Here is a 14,802-nt window from a genome sequence, read left to right as displayed (position 1 = left end):
CATGTAAATACATGGTGGTTTTACTCAGGAAGTTAAAATGCTTTACGGATGCTTTCCTCTGATTTGGTCCTTGAATTTCTGTGAAGTCTTGAAGATATTGTAGGAAAGGACTGTGCTTTTTAAAGGCTGTCTAAAGAAGTGATTACAACTTTAAGGAGGCAGTAGTAGCTCCTTCTCCCAAAATTTCATTATGGTGCTGTAGGCATTTACACTTCTGATGGACTTTGTGTTATAGAGGGTACAGAGGAGCTATACCTGGGGGCTTGACAGTGGAGCTGTGGGAAATAGTTCTCCAAATCACAAAATTTGGCATAGTGTAAAAAATATCCTTTTCTTTCAACTGAAATCAACGTATTTCATTGTTTATCTTGAGAAAAGGATGTTTCCTCAGCTGTGTTTCCCTTTCGTCTTTCTTTCTCAGCAGTGTTTCCCTCTTCCTGCTCCCAAGTCCATTGACTGTTTTAGCTTTCAAAATAGCATGTCATCTTTTCTTTCTCCTGATGTCCACTTCCTGGACAGGGTTGATGGCAGAAGGCACGTTAATTTGACTAGGGCAAGAGGAGGTTTTTCAGCATTTCAGAAAAGTTTCAGTTTTGATATAACTTTGATGAGAAGCTCTTACAGCTGAGAAACCTTTCATAATGAAAGTCAGTCCAATTCTGCGGAAAGAAGCATAGTCTAAAATAATTTAGGCAAATTCTGTACTGTGATGTAAAATCTGTATATTTGCTCTTGATACTGTTGTTCAGAGAAAGGCCCATGTTAGGTAAATCACTAGCGTGATGATCAAAAAGTACGGAAACTTATAAATGCTATTGCAGATGGAGCAGATCACGCAGACTAAATTGCTTGACTGCTTTTGGCTCAGAGGCATGGTGAGAGGGTGACATAGAAGGATGGCACAGAGTTGAACAGCAGGCTGAAACTTTAGTACGTAACTAAATATAAACTGTATCCTGGCTGCAGATGTTGCAGATACCCCTTTCTGTTTTGTGATCAAGAGAAAAGTAAGAGTTCCTAGTTCCGTTTGCATACCCTTTTAGGGACTTAAACCCATTGTGATCTCTCCCTCTTTTCCCAAAGCTGAGGATCCAGCTGTGTTCATGCTGCTGCCTGTAGGGGATTTCCTGTGTTTTATCCTGTCTTCTTCCTCTGAGAAACAGCCTGTGGTCCACCCAATTGGGTTAGGTTCTGCCTCTGGATCTTTTGCTAATGTCCTTGTGAATTGTAACAGAACAGCCAACTCAGCCAACAGGCCCTGATATCTTTTACTGGTAATGCAAACAAAGCAGAAACTCAGCTTGCTGTGATAAACCTAGCCTGGCAAAAAGTGCAGCCTCGTATTTTGGTGGGCATCTTGCGGTGTGACTGCCACAATATTTTTCTGGCTAATTGAGGAGGGAGGAGTTAAGGAAAGCAGAAGATGCTGCAGACTATTCTTACAGGCTAAGCATGAGAACAGTGATGGCTCATTTAGGTTTGACCCTCTCCCTTTGTACCACTTCCTTGGGGCAGACTGTTATGTTGGGCATTAGTATAAGTAGAATTGTCATACGTGGTTTTTTTTTCCCAGCTCATTTTGCTTTCTGTTAGTGTCAGAGAAAGCTAATCCTGACGAAAAGGAACATAATAATGCTGTTTGCTTTTTAATTATTCAAATTGTTTAAAACAGTTCAGTTTGTTAATACTGATTTTACAATAAGATAAAAAAAATAATCTTTAATCTGTGAAGCTGAAATAGTGAAGATATAGTTAAGTAATTACAGCTCTTCTAATTGCTATTTTTTAATTCTCTGGAAAATTTTCATTATTTTATAGATGAGTTACATGACACAATAACATGAAAACTATTCATACAATTGATTTATTTTAAATTGGAATAATTTGTATTTTTCTTAAAGGATAGGAAAAAATTATGTGCCAGTTCATGCTTAGCTTTATCAAATAGGAATTTGTTTTAATTTTGTGTCTTGAAATGGCCCTAACAGTGTTTTTCTGACATCTGAATAAATGTTCTACCTTTTTTATGTTTGCAGCTATTCATCGAAACAGTCCCCGTCCTGTAAAAGTACCTCGGTGCCATAGTGATCCACCAAATCCTCATCTTATCATCCCCACACCTGAAGGCTTCAGGTATGTAGCATTAGTACAGAGCTGTAAATTGGCTTATCCTCTCTTGCTATGCTGACTGTCAGTAAGGGTAACACCTTTTCTGTTGAAGACAAAGAAAGTAGAAAAAATTAGCATGCTAGCAATCTGAATTGTATCAATATGCTTTTAATGACAATATAGTTTCTTACTCTCCTCTACCCCCTTTATTTTACAGTTTTTATTGGTGCATGCTTTCTGTCTTTGAAGTCATTCTTATCCTCTTTGCCTTTCTTGAGAACTGTGTTTCAATGTAACAAGCTTTAATTCACTGCAACCTGGTCGTTAGCAAGCCTTTTATTTCCTTCCCCACTTTGAATGTCTGCATATGTGCCCACAACAGTGCTTTCTGTGGTTTAGCATAGATTCTTTAAAATATAGCATTCTGGAATATGGTGGCATTTCTGCATCATTACCAACCTGATATGAAGCCGCTTTAAACACTGGATGGTTTTGCTTACCTTTGAAAGAGTTGACGTGAGAATTAGTACAAAAATAGTTTTAAAAGTCTCCAAAAGAACATTGCCATGCAAATTTTTACACAATCAGAGGGCCTTGTTTTTTAAAAAGATCAGCACGGTGTCATACTCTACACTTTACTTTGTTGTTGTTGTTTTGGTTGAAGTTGCTTATCTGTTGGCAGCAGCTAGTGCTACTCTAAAGATACAGAGATTTTTCTTTCGAAGATTATTATTATTATTGTGTGTATTGACAGCTCCGGAAGGTCCTGAGACCCAGAATTACGTCTTTATGTACTAGAAAAACCTTTAAAATCAGGCCTTATTATGCACACTTCAAAATTTGACTTTTAAACTAAACCTTCAATTCCATACATTTTTTATTTTTTTTTTTCCCAAACTGTTTCCTGAAGTTTTTCTTCTTGCCACAGCACGCGGAGTGTCCCTTGTGATGCACGGAACCATTGCAGCATAGCTGTCAGTCGCCCCTCTCCCGTTGGTAGCGACTCAGCTCAACCCAAACCCGTCAGCAGTGCAAATGATACCAGGTAGCTCCACTCCCATGACATAGCAGCCTCATTCTACTTACATCACCCATATAACTTTTCCACATAATTGCATCCTAGTAGATCATTTGCACCGTGTTTTTTCGTCCCATCATGTCTTCCACTGGCTCCTTCATTCATGTTTGACTTGAGCAAAATCTTAGACATAGATGATAAGACTGCTTTCAGATTTAAAATGTCTGAACCATATGGTAGTTAAAGTGTGCAGTTCTGATGTAGATTACAAATTTGCTCAGTAAAAATATCTGTGAAATTAACATATGGCAGTCAGTTCATTGGTATAACTTTACTAAATAATTAGTATTGATAACTAACACTTCGCACTAAGATGACTGTAAGATGCAAATAAACCCAAGGATTTTTTTTTGTTTTTATGTGAGCTAACAGTTTTGATATTGTCTGCTATAAATATTTGGAAGTACTATGTAGTGGCAAACTCAGAATTAAACACATAACATTTCAGGAAGGTATTTTTTTATTTCTTGCTATGCCTGTGGCTTCTTAGGGCTGTGCAGCATAAAGTTAATATGAAAGAAAGCATTCCTGTACCAGGTTATGCAACAGAAACCACTCCGGTATTGTCTGTTTGCAGAGGTCAGAAGTGAATTTTTTGGCAGACCTAGGTTAGTATCTTTCTTGCTTTTTGGCCTCCGATTTGGCTGTTATGTTTCAGACTGTTAGTGTTCTTTCTTCCTGTCCCACAGTCAGACCATTGACAAGTCTCTCTTTTTTTTCCCTTCACTCCTGACCATGAAAATCCTGCTATTCACACAATGATATCGTCTTAGGGTTTGTAAATAGCTTTTTGGATTTTTATTTCTAATGTAGAGTACCAAAAGCTCACTTGTACAAGAAATTTTTATGAATGGAGACACATGATCTGTTTCACACAACCATAGAGAAGAGAAAGAACAGGTAGTGAAGGACAACAGCTTGATGGTGACCAAAGTGAACTTAGATATGACTTGATTATGAATTATTATTTTAATAAATAATTTTCAGTTCTTAGGCACAAAATCATCCCGGTTTATAGATTTGTTTCCAGATGCAGTAAGTTCTTAAGAGGGAAGTTACCATTTTTTATAAAAAATCCTTTCTGCAAGTCTTTTCAGTTAATTTTTATGATAAATGTGATTTACACTGTACAGTAGCTTCCAGATGTACGCCTTGTGAGTCTGGGCCCATTATTTTGGTTGGAAATATATCCAGAATTTCTGTCATTCAAACTACCTCTATTTATTATATGTATTATTAGTCTCCAGCTCTATGCACTTGAAAAGCCCTTTTCAAGTAATGTTGTGGAGAATTTTCACTGAGAAGATTCTGGCATCTTTAGAAGCTGACAGGGTGATGGTTAGTTAGGATTTACGATTTTGAAAATGCAGAGTTTTGTTCATTTAATAATTAGTCTCTACGCAGCATATCAAGGGTATTTTTTTTTCTAGAATATGTAGAACACTTTGAGCCGAGGAATATCTTTGAAGTTAGTTTTTCAAGAGGGTGATAGGAACCTAGTTTTTTAATACCTGTAGGCTTTGGCGTGGTTTTGTACCACTCTGTCAGGTGGCGTTTTATACCGCAGCTGTCAAGTTTATAAATTGACACATGTGAATACAGTGTTATATTCTTCTAATGTTTTCTGCATATTTGTCCTACACAAATACCAATCAAAGTGTAAAGTTCGGGATTTTGACAGTTTCTTCTAGTTCAAGAAAATAATCATTAGGAAGAAATGAGAATTCTGCTCCTTAGCTGCCATCAAATGCATACTACTTTTATGGATTGTAACACAAAAGTTGATGTGAATGCAGCATTTTAGTCAAATTGCCTAGGTCTGTAATTCAAGGACTCGTATTTTTCTCAGAGCTCTCAGTTTTTACTTTTCTGGTGGTAGTTAATAAATTGTCCCATGATTTGTTTTTCTAAGCACTGCATGGATTTTTAACTGGCGCTGCTCAACCCCCTGGATTATCTTGGGAGAATTTGAAGAAAAAGTTATTAAAAATTATTAAAGCAGAGACAGAGTTTTGGAGGCTCTTGTGGGTTTTTAGGGGTTTTGTTTATTGAGGAGGGCAAAATATTGCAAGGTGATGTATTTATAGCAAATTCTTGTTTTTAATATAGTCAAAGTTGCAAATGGAATCTGTTGGATCAAGAGAGTATTTTCTGGTTTTGTATGCAAGGTGTGGGGCCCAGCTGCTGGACTACCACAGAAACAGAAACTTTGTACGCTTTCCAGAGATTCTTTAGGCCCTATGACGTGATTGTAGGCATTAAATATCTACAAAAAGTTGAATGTAGGAACTTGGTAAATCAGACGCACTAGGCAGCGTGTAGTGCACAAATGCCACCATAGTTCTATTGCAGTTTCTCTTAAAAAAATGAGAAAAAATTAAAAATCAGTGTCATACAACTAGAAAGCAAAGTCCAAAGTAGCAGTTCCTGGTTGTTTTCAGTAAACTTTCTGTTGGTTATTCATTTTGCACTGTGTTCATACTAATGACCTTTAATGTTAAGTTTCTGAGCTAGCTGGGGGTTATTATTCATCATTTTATATTTATCCAGGACTGAGCAGAAATTTAGCAAGTCATCTTCTTTTTTACTCTATTTCTTTGCCTAATAACATGCACACAATCTTTCTGGACACAAACAATGAAAGATCTGGGTGGCAGAGATGAGCATGAAATGGATTTTAAACATCTGCATTCAAAGCTATAATACTTAAGGTCCTCTGTTTAGCTACTGTCTCATTTTAGAGGTGGTTTAGCTTTGCTTGTTTTCAAGGTCTTTGTGCATCTAGAATTGTTGCTCTGTATGTGCTGAGAATAACCTCAGCCTTCTTGCTGATTAAAACCATAACATCCTGAAGAGTACTGAGTATTCTCACTAGTTCAGGTTCAGTTCCTCCTCAAACTTAAAAGATTTAGTTGGCAGTAGCAGGGAATGCAAAGCAAACACACTCTATTGAGAACATTCCCATGGGAATAGGGTAACTTGGGTTTTGGCATCTGTTCTTAAGATTATGAAGACTGCGTCTTTTCTTTCTCTCTCTCTCTTTTTTTTTTTCTTTTTCCTTTAATAAACCCCCCAAACTATTATTAGATAATAATTGGGTACAATTCAGAAGCTACTTTAGAGCTGTAGGGAATCCCTCTCATAGGTGTGTGCACTTTGTTATGCCAAGTATCTTGCATCCTTTTGTAGTTGTTAAATCCTTCACTGAAAACTGTTTCTCTTTCCAGTAATGTTTAGCTCATACCTCTAAAGCATTATGTTAAAGGAGGCATCAGTCACACTTCTTCCCCACCATACTTTAAAAATTGAAAGGGACCATTATCCAAAAGGGACTTAATGTAGAAAGACTGTCATGAGAGAATGATGGTTCTAAAACATGAGTGGACTGATTAATGTCTTGGGCTGGAGAAAGGTGCCTGAAGATATAAGGGTTTAAGACTTACTTCTCTCAGTGTTATTTCCCCGTTCTGTTCAGCATGCATATTCATCTGGGTCTTATTCTGAGGTATCTTATTCTACTCTGTGCTGCCTGGAAGAGCTAGGGCTTCCAAACAGTCAAGCTACTGTCATTTAACACTGTCCTTCCTGTCAGCTTGCTTATGGCTTTTCCCACTAGTTTTGTCTTAATGACTGTGGACTATGACTGTATTTGCAGCTCACTAGGAGCATATGAATTCAGTTACCACCCTTCATCTGATAATGTAGCTCACATTATCATCCAGCTGAATCATTTCTGATTGTATATCCAAACCTGGCACCAGCTACGTCCTGCAGCAGCTGTCTTAGTAGTATGTTCCAAGTCATTAAAATGCATTCTGTGTTATGGGCAAGTAACAGTTGCAAGTAGTTTGGGCTTTTGAGGCTTAGGGGGTTTTCATAGAGTGGCATGACTAAAATAATGTAAAAAGTCTTCATTTGGGGGAAAAAATAGCATAGAAAGAGCTTTTAATTTACCTCTTGGCATCAGGTTTTCTTTCATGTTATTTCCATGGTTCCTATCCTAGGCTTCAGAGATTCTTTCTCTTTAAACTGCAGTTAAATTGTCACTAGTAGTTATTTAGTGCAATGCTAAGTTAATTAGTACAATGGCTCTTTTTAACAGGGGTTCCAGTGTCCCTGAAAATGATCGACTGGCTTCAATAGCAGCCGAGTTGCAGTTCAGATCTCTTAGTCGTCATTCCAGTCCCACTGAAGAGCGAGAAGGTGATTGTCACAGTAACAGATTGTGACCTGGATGTGCAGATGATTTATGCCATTAACATATTTCTCTCTGTTTCCAGTTCTGCCCCTTTCCAAATTTTTTTTTCACCTTTTCCCATTCAGAAAACTTAGATTTTTAACTTCTAGGCTTATACTGTCAGAGTAAGTTCCTCTATTTTCAGAAACATCCACTATTCTCTTGCCTTTCATATTGTTTCTGAATTGTAGCTGAAGGAATTTCCTGGTGTCTTACTGAGTTACAGTGTCCAAAATGAAATGAGTAACATGATTGCTGAATTATAGTAACTTTCTAAATGCTGTTAACGAGGTATGAACTGGAGCTATCAGGACAGTGAAGTTTTCTATCCAGTTCTTTAACTTCCACCGCAATATTCATCTTACAAATACTTGATGTTATTTGCATTCTGGAAGAGGGGACAGGGTGTGTGACTTGATGTACTGAATCAGAGCTTCTCCTTCAGGTTTCCCCAGTCCCTTTATATGTGGTGTTTATTACATCAAATACCTTGAAATGTTGATTGTTAAGATAGTGTGTTCTGTGCAAACTAAAATGAAGTACAAAATCGCAAGTGAAGTAGAGTTGATATTGTGGTCATCCTGCAAAATGAAGTGGATTTCAAAGAAAAAATGGCCTTAAAAATTCATACTAAGAGGTGGGGGGGATTTTTTGGTTGATTTGTTTGCTTTCTTTTAAGCAGATGTTGAAAATACTGTCTGCCTCATGCTTATTTCCTTTTATATATCTGTATGAATAGGAAACTGGCTGAGTTTGGAATGAATGCAGGTCTTTTTCTAAGGAACTTTAACAGACTTTTTTCCTTCAGATTTCTTACGTATTTGATTAAGTGCCCTGACTTGAAGTGCTTCCCTCAATTGGGAAGGAGATCTCTATTCCTGTATAAATTAAATCCTATTTCAGGATAGCTTTCACGATTTGTTTTCTAAAGATAAGTGATCTTGTGAATTCAACAGCATACATTGCTATATGGCTGCCTCATATACTTGTAGGGTGCATTAGTCCTGATATGTAACATCTCAGGTTCTGCTGAATATAGTGGCATAATTCTTAATATGAGATAAAGCCACTTCTATGCTCACAGTATTTTTTCTCTAGAACCGTCATATCCAAAAGGAGATTCAAGTGGCTCTTCCCGGCGGAGCTGGGAGCTCAGAACTTTAATCAACCAGACCAAAGGTAGGTGTTTAGGATGTAATATTTATCAAACTAATGCTGCAATAAAGGGCTGAATCTTAATGCTGATTGTAAAGAGATTTTCACTGCTTTGTAGATAGAAAAGGGAAAAACCAAACCCTGATTGCAGGTAGAATTGCTAACAAAATCACGAGGTGTACTCTCTGAGGTAGGAGAAATTAAACTTCATGAAAGTTAGATCTTTTTGGTTCCTGAAAGATGCTAGCAGTGTTTGTGTTTACAGAATGAGTACATTTATTACTATAGGAATTGAGGACATTTGCCGTCCCTGCTCAGTGCCCAGTTATGAATTGCATGAGAGTAGGAAGCACTTCCTCACTTTCTGAGATCTCTTGCCCAGTATGGGATTTTCTTATTTTGGGTGTCTAACAGCATGTAATCCTGTTTCCTGAATTCAAGGCTGTTGCGGGGCCTTCCTCTCTGTCCTGCTGCTTATTTTCATGAAACATAAAGTAACTGAATTACTTGTGAGACTCGTATACTGCACAGATACATACATATAGCTTACTTGCATGTATTCTGGCAGGGTGGAATCTCATGGCATATTAGAAGAAAGTTTTCTGTCACATGAAATCTGGTCTCATTAGGTGGCTCAGGCAGAACACAGGAAGAACAGTACTTTTTTTCCCCTGAAATCTAAAAGGCTTATTTTTTTGTTCAGAACATAAACATTGAAGGAATTGAGTTTGTTTAAACTAGGAAAGAAGAGTGAAGGAAAACCTGAGCATTTCAAGAAGGCTGTCACAATGGGAACTGGTTTTACTGTTCAAAGATTTTGGTTTAAAACGAGGCACATTTGGTGTAGATGAAGTGGTATTAATTATATGTGGGCACTAGAATATGTCATTTAGGAGTATCAGTATCTCCATCTTTTGGAAGCTGTTAGAAACAGGTTGGACTACTGTCAGTCAACAGTGACAGATATGTAATTTTGGTGCTTTACAGGGAGGGGATAAATTAATGCTGCCCTGAGATTTCTTCCAGCCTCACTCATAAGGATCCTGTTTTGTGATAAGACTTGAAAGCTGGAGTTATCTAGTACCACTAAATCTCTGAAATAACAGATACTGAGTTTTCCAAAAACACTCTTATATCTCTGTATAGCACAACTTAACCTGTCCTTCTTTTCTTGCTCCTCTTAGTGACCCTAACATATTTCCACTATCTGTTGGTGGTTAGTTGCAGGCTAAGTGCAGACAAGTGTTCCATTTCGTACATTTGATTTCCTTGAATCAAGTAACAAATGACTGGAAGAGTACCAGTACTCATTTTACTTTAGTTTCATATTTGATTTGTAAGTGATAGCTTAATATGTGATTGCTAAAATGTTTTATGCTTTTCCTGAACCTTAAATTAGACTCACAAAATAGTTGTCTTCTAACTTAGGTCACTTCACTTGATACCAAAGGTAACAAAATATAAACACAGCGAATATTTCTCAATCAAGGAAATTGTTCATCACTCTTTTTAGACACTGCTTCCAAGCAAGCACCGATTGAAGCTGTTCAAAAGTCTGTTCAGTTGTTTGAAGAAAGGAGATACAGAGAGATGAGGAGGAAGAACATCATTGGCCAAGTTTGTGACACACCGAAATCTTACGATAATGTCATGCATGTAGGTTTGAGAAAAGTGACTTTCAAGTGGCAGAGAGGAAACAAAATTGGTACGTTCATTATACCTTCATTTGTCAGGCTAAAATACCAACCTTAGTATTTTTGAAGGAAATCTAAGGCTATCTTTCGAAATCTTGGGTCTCCATGTAGGTAATACCAATTTTACTGACATCAGAAGGTTAAAATACTATTACAGTTAGGACTTCCTTTATGTAGAGCTTCAGTGAAGTTTTCACTGGTCAAATAGCAAGAAACAAATAACAAGAAAGAGGAGGAGGATTTGGTTAGGACAAGTACTTAGGTATGAACCTGTGATTCCTGCATGTGTTTAACTCTGTGAGATGTTTGACAAGTTCTGCTTTTGGAAGAACCAGAAATACAAATGGAAATGAGCACAAACTTTGGGACTTCATTCACCAATATTATTGTTGTTTCCCCCGTATGATCATTGCTGACTCCGGCTTGGGGTTTGTGGGGAAAATCCTTGTATTCATGAGAAGTTATCTTTCAGGTCAGCCTGTTAATGTAATGTTTTTACTTTTAATCAGCTTGAATTCAGGACTATGAATGTAAAAATAGGTGTAACAGGTTAAAAGCCACTTAAAGGTAAATAACTTTGGCAAGCTGATTTCAGTGATGTGTTCTCATTGCAGTTGATGTTCATGTTGGTTATTGAATGTACTTTCATTTTTCTTATTTTAATTCTGCAGGTGAGGGCCAGTATGGGAAAGTCTATACGTGTATCAGTGTTGACACTGGGGAGCTGATGGCTATGAAGGAAGTGAGTACTTGCACAAGAATCACTGCTGCCCTTGTGCGTTTTTGGGTTTTTTTTTAAACCGAATGTGCATGACTTAGCAGATATGAAAGATTTCTGAACACTTGCTAGCTAACTGAGAAAGAGCGAGAAGGCAAATGTTTCTTCATGTAGCCACGTAGGCTCTTATCGCTTGTTCCTCTTAAGTTACTTAAGCTTTTTCTTTTGAGTTTACAACTTCCAGTTTAAATGGATGTATTTCAGAGGGATGTTGTGAACTTAATGAAAGCCTGCTTAGTATGTAAGAGCTCCCCTTAAGAGATCTTCAGTTATTTTGGAAAAGAGTTTTCTGGTTCGTGAAGTCTGTACACAAACTTATATTTACTTTGCAGGTTTTCCTTTCACATTTTATTCCTTTTTTTTTCACTCCTTAGAGCAGAAGTGTGGCATCAGATTTTTTCCGCTTCTCCTGTAGTTTAAGTAAGCTAGGCTGAGTCACAGAACTGTTGACTAACCTGGTGGGTACAGAAAATTTGTCAGGGTAGAAGCAAGTAAAGCTGTGTAGGTGCTGAGATCTGTTTTCCCACAGCACCTTGCCTTTTAAAATATTTGTATTGTTTAGTTTTATGGCATTTCTACATCTTCAGACAACTGTGGGCATCAATGCTCACAGCAGTTGCCATGCCAGCCATTTGATGCTGGAGCAGTTATATTTTATGAGCTAGTTCTGTCCCATCGTCCCCCCTCTCAATACGTATGTGATCTGGAAGGTCCCAGACACTTTACTAGGGGGCTGAATATGCAGTGTGCCGCCTTTTCCTGTAGTTTTTTAACTTCCAGAAATGTTTATTTATTTTTAAGCTAGTTAAAGATACTGCATTTTCCCCACCCCCTGAGATTTCTTTACTGTCTAAAAATCTCTTCAAAGTATAAAGCTTTACTACAAATGCAGAGTTATGGCAACTTTGAAGTGTCACAAAATATGTAAAATACTTGCATGTCAGTTGTCACCTTTTTGTAACCTCCATGTGTTTGATTTTACCACTGAGTGCAAACTGTATTCTGTAGTTTTTATATAGGACAAAACAATCACAAGGCTTGATAAATTTTTCCTCCATGAAAAGTCCATCAACGGGATATTGTAGGAGAACTAATGAAAACCTGGTTCTTTCATTAAAACCTTTACTGCTGTATTTGTTCCATGCCACACCTTTTCCTTGCAGCTGCCTCATTCTCAGTGAAGAACCCCTCAGTGAAAACCCTTAGAATCTCAGTTGATGAAGTACCTGGTAACGAGTCTTTCTTGAACGATAGCTCTCACTGATATTACTTTCAGATTCTCTTGCACTGTGTCTATCTACCATGTTTAAGCTAGTAGGCAAGCTTGGAAGAGAGATACGTGCACACATATGCGTAGTTATACATTTAAGTTATGGCATTTCGCTCTTACAAAGTTTATAATTCATCATATCTCCACATAATCTTCCAAAAATAGCTTGGTTGTGGTTTTTGTTTAAGTGTTTGGGTTTTGTTTTTCTTTCTTTTTTTTTGGTGGTTTGTTTTGTTGTTTTTGTAGTTGTTGTTGTTCCTTAGTAATTTGAAATAGTGGGAAATAATGAAAAATCTTTCTTGCAGATAAGATTTCAACCAAATGATCACAAAACCATCAAAGAAACAGCTGATGAACTGAAGATTTTTGAAGGCATCAAACACCCTAATCTTGTTCGTTATTTTGGTGTGGAGCTACATAGGGTAAGAAAACATTAATAATTTGGGCTTTTTTAGCGAAAAATTTAAGAAGCTTTGGATCATTGGATTTACTTGAGAACATTCTAGTTTAGCTTGTCTGGATATCTCTTGATGTTTGAACTTGCAACGTGTCTTTTTAGCTCTGAATGTTGAGGTCTCTGAAACATAATTTGGAGAAATACTTTGGAACTGGTACATAAACAGAGAAGGTTCCCAGTAAGTGAATAGACTAATACTGGAGTTATTTTATGCTGCTGCTGTTTTAAGTGCTCTAAGAGCAGCTGTATCATATACAGTACAGTAACTTTTGCGTGTAGGTAAAGACTAGAGAGCCTAAAGCCCTTCACTGTTAGCAGCAAAGGTTTTACCAATATCTTGTTGATCCCTGGAAAAATTTTGTGCTGGTGTTTAAATGTTGATGCCAGAAAGGTATTTAAGAAAGCAGATCTTTTGAAATTCAGCTAGCACCTCTTCAGAAGGAAAAACAAATTATCTTGCTGGAGCCTGGTTTTCTTATGGAACTGGATTCCAGAGCCCCACTTTTAGTCCTGCTTCCCATGTGCCCTTACCACCTCCCCTGGTGAGTCTCGGGTCCTTCGTATTTCTCTACTGAGTGAAGTGGGCAGGCAACACAACACCTGGTGTCTGGCTGGAAAGTGGTGTGTGGATTTGACTGATTTGCTCGATATGAATGAGTTGATTTGCTGACCTGTTGCTGGTTTAGAAGGGGACACGAGGTGCTTTCTGTCTACATTTCTGTACTCAAGGACAAAACTGAGGGTGTCTGTGTCACTGGGTCATTGGGTTCTCAGGGTAGTTCTAAGAGCTTAGTGTCTTTGCCATCTTTTTGTATTAATTGAGGCTGTCTGAAATTGGCTGGGCTTGGAAACAGAGAGAAAAGAACCTAACTTCTTAATGTGAGTTAGAATTGGCATGCTTGTTCAAGCCACAGAAAAGAGCAAAAAACTTGCCCTCCCCAAGCATCCAACACAAGATACTGCAGGAACTGGGAGAGAGGGGAAAAAAAAACCCTCATTAAAAACCATCATTTTACCTTTTTGTCTAAATATGCAAAGAAAAACTTTTTGTAATATACCTACAACATTTCCACAATGGTTTTTGGTCGATGTCAAGGTAATATTAATAGTTTTATACCACCGAGTAGATAGACAGATAGACATGTAACAGAGATTTTCCATAGCTGTGCAAAAGAATATATTAGTTTGAAGCATACTGAAGAGAACAGAGTTCTGAAGATATGATTTATTAGCCATCCCATGGTAAGAGGTACTTCATCAAAACATTACGTGGTACTTCCATTACTCTTGTCACAAACAATGAAGGATGGAAGGAAAACTTGGTTGTAATTCAGTGTTAAAAACCTAAAAAAAAATCGAACTAAAACTAATCATATCCGGTTTGGTTCCCACAACAGGAAGAAATGTACATCTTCATGGAGTACTGTGATGAGGGCACTCTGGAAGAGGTATCAAGACTGGGCCTTCAGGAGCATGTCATTAGGCTCTACTCAAAGCAAATCACGATTGCTATCAATGTCCTACATGAACATGGTATTGTTCATCGAGACATTAAAGGTAATGTTTAGTGAAAATGGTAATGTTGTTTCAGTGTTGTAGATGAGGGTGGTGGGGAGGGATGTGGGACATATTTGTCCAGATTTAGTGCACGTTATCTATACAGCCTTTAAGTGTATAAAGCCTTCCACTCATTTTTCAGTTTTCAGTTTACGAGTGATTGGCCAGTAACATTGCATTTTGTTAAGTGCTGAACATAAAAAGTGTTCACACTTGGCATTGAAAACTCGTAAATTCTGCCCATGATTTATATAGTTTCTGTGGAGGTTGTTAAGATTGTTGGGGATTCGTCCAAACTCAAATTTTGGTCCTTGTATTTTTAGTGCTAATATATTGAGTTATGTAATGTTGTTTTCTTCTCAACTATGCAAGAAACGGTGTTTTCTGGGAGCTGACAAGCAGCGTACTGTGCTAGAGTTGTTCAACAGAAGTCTTCCTGGTGATTCCCATTTTCCAGAAGAGTTTTA

At 37.5% G+C, this 14,802-nt stretch overlaps 1 protein-coding gene across 8 annotated transcripts in view; it reads left to right on the top strand.

The window, feature by feature from the left end:
- MAP3K4 (mitogen-activated protein kinase kinase kinase 4) overlaps window positions 1-14,802 on the top strand; it is a 67,118-nt gene that overhangs the window by 44,053 nt on the left and 8,263 nt on the right. For 5 of the 8 annotated variants that reach the window (XM_065680452.1, XM_065680451.1, XM_065680453.1 and 2 more), the window contains exons 16-23: window positions 2,037-2,133; window positions 3,038-3,154; window positions 7,290-7,390; window positions 8,523-8,603; window positions 10,093-10,284; window positions 10,945-11,015; window positions 12,627-12,743; window positions 14,176-14,335. In XM_065680452.1, coding sequence (XP_065536524.1) covers window positions 2,037-2,133; window positions 3,038-3,154; window positions 7,290-7,390; window positions 8,523-8,603; window positions 10,093-10,284; window positions 10,945-11,015; window positions 12,627-12,743; window positions 14,176-14,335 — 936 coding nt within the window. The other 3 variants (XM_065680455.1, XM_065680454.1, XM_065680459.1) reach the window with 2 other exon arrangements.

This window comes from Lathamus discolor, chromosome 5 (assembly GCF_037157495.1).
Source record: "Lathamus discolor isolate bLatDis1 chromosome 5, bLatDis1.hap1, whole genome shotgun sequence".
Classification (NCBI taxonomy): domain Eukaryota; kingdom Metazoa; phylum Chordata; class Aves; order Psittaciformes; family Psittacidae; genus Lathamus; species Lathamus discolor.
The sequence above is the reverse complement of the archived record's forward strand: the minus strand, read 5'-3'. Positions and strand labels throughout refer to the sequence as shown.